The 8671-nt window shown below is 38.9% G+C and overlaps 1 protein-coding gene across 1 annotated transcript; it reads left to right on the top strand.

Moving 5' to 3' along the window:
- The first annotated feature begins 4726 nt into the window (after positions 1–4726).
- On the top strand, positions 4727–8391 carry LOC139142698 (polymeric immunoglobulin receptor-like). The gene is made up of 2 exons (XM_070712761.1): positions 4727–4844; positions 5083–8391. The coding sequence occupies exon 2, from the start codon at positions 5653–5655 to the stop codon at positions 7441–7443; it is 1791 nt and encodes a 596-aa protein (XP_070568862.1). The 5' UTR covers positions 4727–4844; positions 5083–5652; the 3' UTR covers positions 7444–8391.
- Positions 8392–8671: the final 280 nt, after the last annotated feature.

Here is an 8671-nt window from a genome sequence, read left to right on the forward strand (position 1 = left end):
TGATGTATATGGTGTGTTTGTGTGCGGAGAGAGAGTAGTCAGTTGGCTTAACCAAAATCGTGACACGGATGACAAAAATGCCAAATTTGCTACAGAGGTTCGCATATATGTGTAGATCAAAATTAGCTATTGCTCCAAAAATTTCGGTATTCAGAAAGGCTCGATGACGTCATAAATTCAAAATGGCCGCCGTTATATTGCTTAAAATGGTAAAATACTGCTAATTCGGGCAGTTTTCAATATTATTTTGAATAAACTGACACAAACATCCCAAATTACAAATACAACATAAAATTGATGCAAATAAATTATTGTGATGACGTCATAAAGCCAAAATGGCCGACCAAATTCAAAATATCCCCCATAATACCGTGTGATAATGTTCAATTACTGTTGATGAAGCCTGTGTCCAGCATTTTAGTGCCTGAACTGAAATTAACACCCCAAATTACAGACAAAACATATAATTGATGCAAATTAATTATTGTGATGACGTCATAAAAACAAAATGGCAACCACAAATTACAAAATGGCCTATTATGAAGTTTACTATGCTTAGTACAATAGCCCATTTATGTGACGAAATAATAGTTTCAAGGTAATGTACAATTTGTCTTGATGATCCGTAAACTCAAAATAAATGATAAATGTACCAAAACTTAGCCAATAAGCTCAACACAAGTTGCAACTATTATTAAATTATTGAATATTTAACAATGGTCTCTGTCTAAACAAGTGAATCATTGTAAAGGAAATGGGGGCAACTTTACATATCGGTTCTACGTTTGAAGGTTTTACGATATAGTGAGTAGATCAATAGTAGTGTGATTTAATGATAACGAAAAACATGGCGAGAAACCGGTGAATAAATCATGCCTTGATCCTGGTCATCTGACCTTGGCCCCCGAAAGAGGTTTTATGTTCGTGATTTTGGTCTTTTGCTTCCTTTGTTTGAGAAGCTTTTTTCGTTTGTTGAATTTTCTGGGGTTTTTCGATGTCTCGATGTGTTATGACAAACACATAGTTTTGTGCTACAGTAGTTCTCTTTTTGGAGGATGTGCTGGCTTAAAAAAGACCGTTTCCTCAGGGTTTTATGAACAAAGAGAAGATATTTTGACTTTTGAAGCTAGGTTACCTTGCTTTTTCGCAGCTTTCGTGATTTTTATGAAAGCATCTTTGCCTTTCGTTTTTGCTATCGTTTTGCTGTTTGGAAACATAAAACGTAAAAAACGCCAGGAAGAACATATTATAAACAGAAAATCGATGATTAAACAAGAGCAAGAACTCAGAAAATTCTCAGATTCATCAAAAATCTTGCAAACCAAAGCATCAAGCAAAAGCTTGAAATTTATTCCCTTTCCGAATTGCCTATACAGAAAAATTGTCCTATCAGATATCAACAAATCTATTCGCATCATAAGAGTGTGCAATATCAAGACAAATAAACGATCAATTCATCAATCAGACAAGTGTTATAAGATAAATCCGATGTCGACACTACTAACGGCGCAAAACCCAAAATTGTAAAACTGTCTCGAAGCAACTTAGTTCGATAGAGGAAATTCCATTCGCAACCCACATCAGAAAGAACACAACTCTAACAGAAAAGACTGCTCTGAACAATCTGTCTAAAAACAAATAAATCACAATAAAACCCATCAATAAAGTAAGAGACATAGCAATTGTGAATACGACAACTGACATTAAAGAAAGTTATAGACAGCTGCGAAATGTACACTATTACTGTACATTAAGGCAACACTTGGCGACATTAACTATACGGTGGAAATTGTATATGATATCGTTTATCTGCGACAAGAAGATCATTGACGAGGTGATTTACAGTTTCCCCATTCCCATAAGTAGAATGATTTGTACAACACAATGGTATCTCCTGCCAAAAATACACAAAACCCAAGCAGAAGGAACAATCATCATCCAACCTCTCAATAGAAATGGCTGCTCGAGCCCAATAAACCAAATCTCGGAATTTCTAGACTTTGTCATAAAACAAATCATGCAAAGACGACTTACATATGTTAGGGACCCAAAAACTTCATTAACTGGTTAGAATCAATAAAAATACAAGCAAACTTTATTCTTGTAACATTAGAAGTGTTATCAATGTAGAAAAACATGCCAAAAATGAAGCCATAAATGCAGCGATCGTAGCTTTGGACTCTGAAACATTACCAGCCAACTGATACGATACAAAAATCCCCTCAACGTTTAAAGGTAACATTTTCATGATTTACTCAGGAACAGAACATAAACTCATAACATTCAGAACATTTGTCGGGGAGTGCAACACCCTGTACCCTACGTTCAACTTGGGAATTCATAATTGAACATTTCATCGACAAAATCTAATACCTAGACCTTGTGGTCTTCAAATGTCAGACACGCAATCGAGAGAGATGGCTCGATTGTAAAACCCACACAAAACCATCTGACAATATTTATCTGCCACCAACCTTCAAATGCTTCATTGAAGGTGAATTACTCAGCTATGTTCGCACATGCAACAACAATACGGACTTCATAAAAAGGTCAATTTCTCAACGCAAAAACTTCAACAACGAGATAACAAAAAGAAAGACATAGCTTGTATCAAAGAGAAGTTAATGTAACAAAACGTCAGCCTCTCCATCAACAAAACTAAGAGTAATGATGTAACAAAAACCTTGTCAGCACAACCTCATCATAACCAGCCTAATCAAACTATTTGATAAGAAACTGGAAAATAATGAAGGACGATTATACGCTGGCCATGGTTTTCCAGAAAACCTATAATAACGTATAAAAGAAAGAAAACATACAAGATATCCTCCTTCAAGCAAAATTCAAACACAAGGAGAGTACAAATGAACGGTCTGAGCAACAATTCACGCAACAATCAGACCACAACATAATGATCTTAGCATCTGTCTTTGATGGCTACCATCAAGCTAAGTATGTTGGAATACAAGACCATTCAAGTGACTGGAGAAGGGACCTCACTTTGGCTGGAAATGCCGCTAGGAGGAATCACCAACATAAAAGCTTTTTTTCTGGGACTAGGGTCACATTATGAGGGTCAAAACACTATCGATTCACTGGTTTCTCACCATGTTTCCCTAGCACGAAACCACATTGATCTACTCACTATACCGTATCATAAACAAGGTTAACCAGTGTGTGAAGTTGTCTTCATTTCCTTTTATATCGATTCGATTTTTCAAACACAGATTATTGTTTAGTAATAAATAATCTCATAAGGGTTTGTTATTTGTGTTGAACTTATTGGCAAAGGTTTGGTACATTTATTTTTATTTTGAGTTAATGGAATATTAATACAAATTGTACATTACCTGGCATTTTGTCACGTAAATTGGCTATTGTACCAAGCAAAGTGAACTTCATAACAGGCCATTTTGTAATTTTCGGTTGCCATTTTGGTTTTATGACGTCATCACAATAAATAATTTGAATCAATTATATGTTTTGTCTGTAATTTGGGATGTTAATTTCAGTTCAGGCGATAAAATGCTGAAACAGGCTTAATTAACAGTGCTTTAACATTTTGGACAATGTTAGGGCAGACATTTTGAATTTGGTCGGCCATTTTGGCTTTATGACGTCATCATAATAATTGCTTTGCGTCAATTTTATGTTTTACTTATAAATGAGAATGTTTGTGTCAGTTTATGCAAAAAAATATTGAAAACTGCCTGAATTAGCAGTATTTTACCATTTTAAGCAATATAATGGCGGCCATTTTGAAGTTATGACGTCATCGAGCCTTTCCGGTGACCCAAATTTTTGGAGCAATAGCTAATTTTGATCTACACATATATGTGAACCTCTGTAGCAAATTTGGCACTTTTGTCATCCGTGTAACGATCTTGCTGTTTTTTGTTGCTAAGCCACCTGACTAGAGAGAGAGAGAGAGAGAGAGAGATACGGAGAACGATTATAGTAAGTAGGCGCTAGGCACAGAGCAACGCAGACAATGAAAGAAAGCGTTGACAGGTACAAAAAGGGATTGGGTGAAAATTAAGACAGTGGCCAAGAAACAAACAGAGCGACAATGGGCTAGATTTTCAATCTTTGAAGGAGAGACAGAAATCTGAGCTCAGACTGATAGCAAACGGTTGGTCGAGGGAAATGTTTAAAAGATCAGAGCCAGCTTAAATACCAGTGAATAGTAAACGTTCATCAAGAAGAGTGTATGGGATTCATCAATCGGCACTATGAGTCTGTTTTTTTTATGTCTCAACCCTTTTCAAAACTAATATTTTTTACTTCGCTGCCAGACTAAACCACCTTAACTCCGTTATTGTGTGTGCAGTATTAGCACGGTATCTTTGGTGGGGGTCACCGGGATCTACGAGACACCATTTTTCATTCGTGCTGTTTACCTCATAGGGGTTTCAGCATGGAGCGTTTTTTTGTGTAACGGATTACCAACAAAAACATCAATCAAGATATTGTTACACGCACCATGGTTGCCCTACTGCCTCTGATCACATACAGGGCCTTATTTGAACAAAGCAACCACAACTCCGAAAGCCAAAACAACTAAATCGTTTTTATTAATAACAATATTGCTTTTCATTCTTCGATACCGATCGTACTATATTCGCGCCGAATGCTGAGTTCTATGCCTAATAATTTCGAATCCTTTTAACTTCAGGTTAAAGAGAAAGTGCGTGACCTTTGACCGGATCAGTGCTTCAGTGCACTGAAACCCAATGACAACAGACTTTCAAAATAAGAACGTGATATTTGGAATGCACTTACCGTGGGATGAATCGTTGCGTTGGCGTACGCGATTTTTCTTCAGAAAGAAGTGAAATTTATAGGTAAAACTCATGAATTACTGTGATACTATTTTTGTGCTGTGCATGTTAAAATGTAGCGTTTGAATCTACAGGTGGTTGTAGTACCAAACAGGGACTGTGCAAATGAGTAGCAAAAGCAAATACCAAGCATCACATGCTATCGTATACCAGAGACGCGACTGCCATTTTCTGCTCTATTATATTATATCGTATCCATTGTTATGACATCATATATATACGTTATATTTAAATCTTACAGTGCCTCGGAAAACCTCGCCCATTGGTGTTTATCTGACTCAGAGCTGAACAGAGTGAGCCCTTCAATGAACTATGCAGCTGTTATAATTCAGTTTTATTATTAGGAACACTCTATCGACAACAAAAGCGAGCTCGTGAACGGTTATCGTCAGGTCATCCACCCTGTAAATCGTTAAAATCGTGCATCGTCAACCATATGCTTTTTCTCATTGTCACGTAATTTTCACGCATTTACGGATGATATGTGAGGACAAAACAGTCGCAGACGGCTAGAGAGAATCAACGTATCTTTCCACTGATGTGTAGATCTGAATTTTGTCTTCATCCACCTTTCTACTGGTAGACACGTGACCATTCGGCTGCTATTAAAAACGGTATTCCCGCCTGTGGTGCATCTGCTTGGGGAAACGATTCGGTCACACCTATCAGCAACATGTCTGCGTTGGAGAATGGAAAACAGGTATCGTACTGCACACAATAAGCCCGGATGAACCATTCAAAACCCGCCTCGCCCAATGGCTTGGTACATCACCCAGTCGCGTTTATGAAAAAGCCAAATTCTACAGTGTAAATGTTGTGGAAATACTCATTGTTCGATATGTTTTTTCGAGCCTGTGTATGCTCAGCAACATTACTGCTTTTGTTGATGCGACTCCCGGTGGTGCACTCCCTTACCATTGACGTCGAGCCCAGCGAGTTGTTCGTCAGTCGGCATAATAAGGCGACATTCACATGTTCGGTGGATGTCGAACTGCTGCCAACTCAGCCCCTGATGTGGATGAAAGGTGAGCAAATAATCTCTGTTGGCGAGTTTGTACAGGGAAATACGGGCACATCTCTGTTCATCGCCACATTAGATCCTGAAAAACGACAATATAACATCACGTTCAGCAACGTTCAACCTGAAGACCAGGGCACATACAGGTGTGGCGTGGAATTTAATAATACAAGAACAGCTTGGTCATCTGGAAGCAATCTGATCGTGTTGTTGTTTATCGTTGAACAACCAAATGACATCGGTGTTTATGAAGGGAACTCAGTAGTTCTGCCGTGTGCAGCCAATATAACGTCTGCCGATCACACCTTAATTTGGTCAAAGGAGGATTTGGTATTTATTCGCGACGGCGTTGTCATGGATGTAGGCAACCTCCCAGCCCGCGGCGCTTTCTTGGGTCAACCTTCGGATGGCGAAAACAGCATCATCATTTCGAATGTCACCGCCTGGGATACGGGAACCTACAGGTGCGGCGTGGAAACCGGCGACGGCGACACCGAGTGGTCGCGTACCGTTTGGCTGACTGTTTTGGAAAGTGTCGAACGTGAACCCGTGGACGCGTCTGTTCCTGAACATCAGAGTTACGAGTTACGATGTGAAGTGACTCAGTTCCAACCGCGACAGAGTCTGGTATGGCAGAAAGATGGCCGAACCATTTCTTGGAATGAACACATACACGAATCTTATGATAGCTACCGTGCTGTAATTGTTTCAGATAGCGCCCAAAATAATAACTATGATATAATATTTACGTATGTCTTATTAAAAGACAGTGGACTTTATAAATGCGGAGTTGAGTTCCCGAACCACGTATATTTTTGGTTTTCGGCGATACAGTTATCTATCACCCGGCTCCCACAAAGTACTGAGTCTAGTCGAGCTACGAGCGAAAGGACGGTATCACCCGTATTATCGTGGCCGACTGCAACTACGCCGGCGAACGACCGAAAAAACTCGAATGGGACTTCCATGACAACGCACTCTCCGTACACGACGGTCATCCCGGGCGACTATGACCCACAGTCAGAGGTCAAAGTAATCAAATTGTGGGTAATCTTAGTTGCTACAGTGGTCGGTATCTTGGCTATTTTGGCTGTTGTTGTCATCGTCATTATCATGATGATGAGAGCGAATCAACAGAGGCAACAGAAAAAGATCGACGAGTATTCGCCACAGGAGTCATCTCTGGATCGGCTGCACTCGCGACTCAAGAGGGCGGGCTACGAAAACCGTTTCTATGTCGTCGAGGCCGAGAAAAATGGTCAGACGTGCTCCGAGGACGACATCGACGCGCAAAGTCGACATAGCGGGGACGGAGAGGAAAACCCGTCAGAACAAGTCACCGAGATAAGAAAGAATGTGCAAACAGAAAAAGGGATGTCCTCGAACACCACAACTGTCACTGCGGTTGATGAAACAACAGAAGCACAGAGCACACAGGACTCGGATGAGAGCGACAAATTTCGGACGGTTGACAACATCCCAGTCGATGTAATTGCAGCGAACGGTATCAACCCACAGAACGACTCTAATTCTTTTCAGGAGAACACAGCGTTTGAAGACGAGACCGCCTTTGTCGTGCCATAATAAGAGTTAGCAGTGATAAACAAGTATGAATGCGTTATTTCACGCATAAAGTTTTGTATAACATATACCCCAAAAAATTTATGTCAACATCGCTCACCCTTTTTCTTTTTTTTAAATCATAGATTAGAATATTACGGATGCCTAACTGTGGCGTCTTTTGATTCCATTTCTGTGCACAATAGATTTTCGTTAACTTTGAAGGCAGTCTTTTCAAAGTAGGATAAAATAAGGCTTAAATTTCTTAATCATTACTTTTTCTGTTATAAGAAAACTTAATTTTAAAGATAGGCATTCTCTTCGAAATATGCAAAAAATGTGAATGCCCCAGAAAATGGAGGTACAAATGCGATATCAATGGTTTAGAAATAATGGATTACATTTTGACCACACAAATTTAAAATTTGAATAGATAACGTGCCAAAAGTAATCATTACATTAACTTTTACTACCTTAATGTAAAAAGTACACTATGTTTTCAGTAACCTGACGAACCCTAGATCATATCCGCAGACGCTTAACTTTTCTTCATTCTTAAGAAGATGCTGTCTGAGTGACAGCTGTCGAAGGCAATCAAAAAAAAGACATAACTTTACATAAGTGTTTTGTCCTCCAAAATCTGGTCACATTCTCTGTGGATGGGGTGCCTCAAAATGCGATAACCTTTATAAACATGTCAATGCACATGGGTCCCTAAAATTCTACTTGATTTTTTGTATAACAATGTTTGAATACCGAATCCTGGAAATACTCTCATGGGAAACATGATATGTCATCCTTTCACTTAAGCTGTGCCTGCTGTATAACGGCATTTTTACTTTTTAAGAGCCCCGTGCGGTCAATAACTTGAATGCTGTCTCTAACAACGAAAATATTTGCTTTTCATTCAGAGAGAGAGAGAGAGAGAGAGGGAGAGAGAGAGAGAGAGAGAGAGAGAGAGAGAGAGAGAGAGAGAGAGAGAGAGAGAGAGAGAGCAAAAATGGATTGGATATTTAGTTGCTTATTTTTAGAGAGAGATTCCTAAAACGACTTTAATAGTCTTCCGAACATGCAGATATGAACCTTTCTAACCTTTCAAATAAAAAACCAAACAAATTAAAAATAATAGAACTTTGAATTCCCTTTTTTACTCTTTAAAATAAGAACGAAAAGAAAGAATTAACTTAAAGCGATTTTTCACTCATAAAATCACACATGTTAGCTTAGGTGTAAGTGTACATACTACTTGCAT

This window comes from Ptychodera flava, chromosome 10 (genome assembly GCF_041260155.1).
Source record: "Ptychodera flava strain L36383 chromosome 10, AS_Pfla_20210202, whole genome shotgun sequence".
NCBI lineage: Eukaryota > Metazoa > Hemichordata > Enteropneusta > Ptychoderidae > Ptychodera > Ptychodera flava.

Bases quoted from the DNA above. Each gene is read 5' to 3' on its own strand.
- LOC139142698 (XM_070712761.1), top strand. From the start codon at position 5,653: ATGTTGTGGAAATACTCATTGTTCGATATGTTTTTTCGAGCCTGTGTA.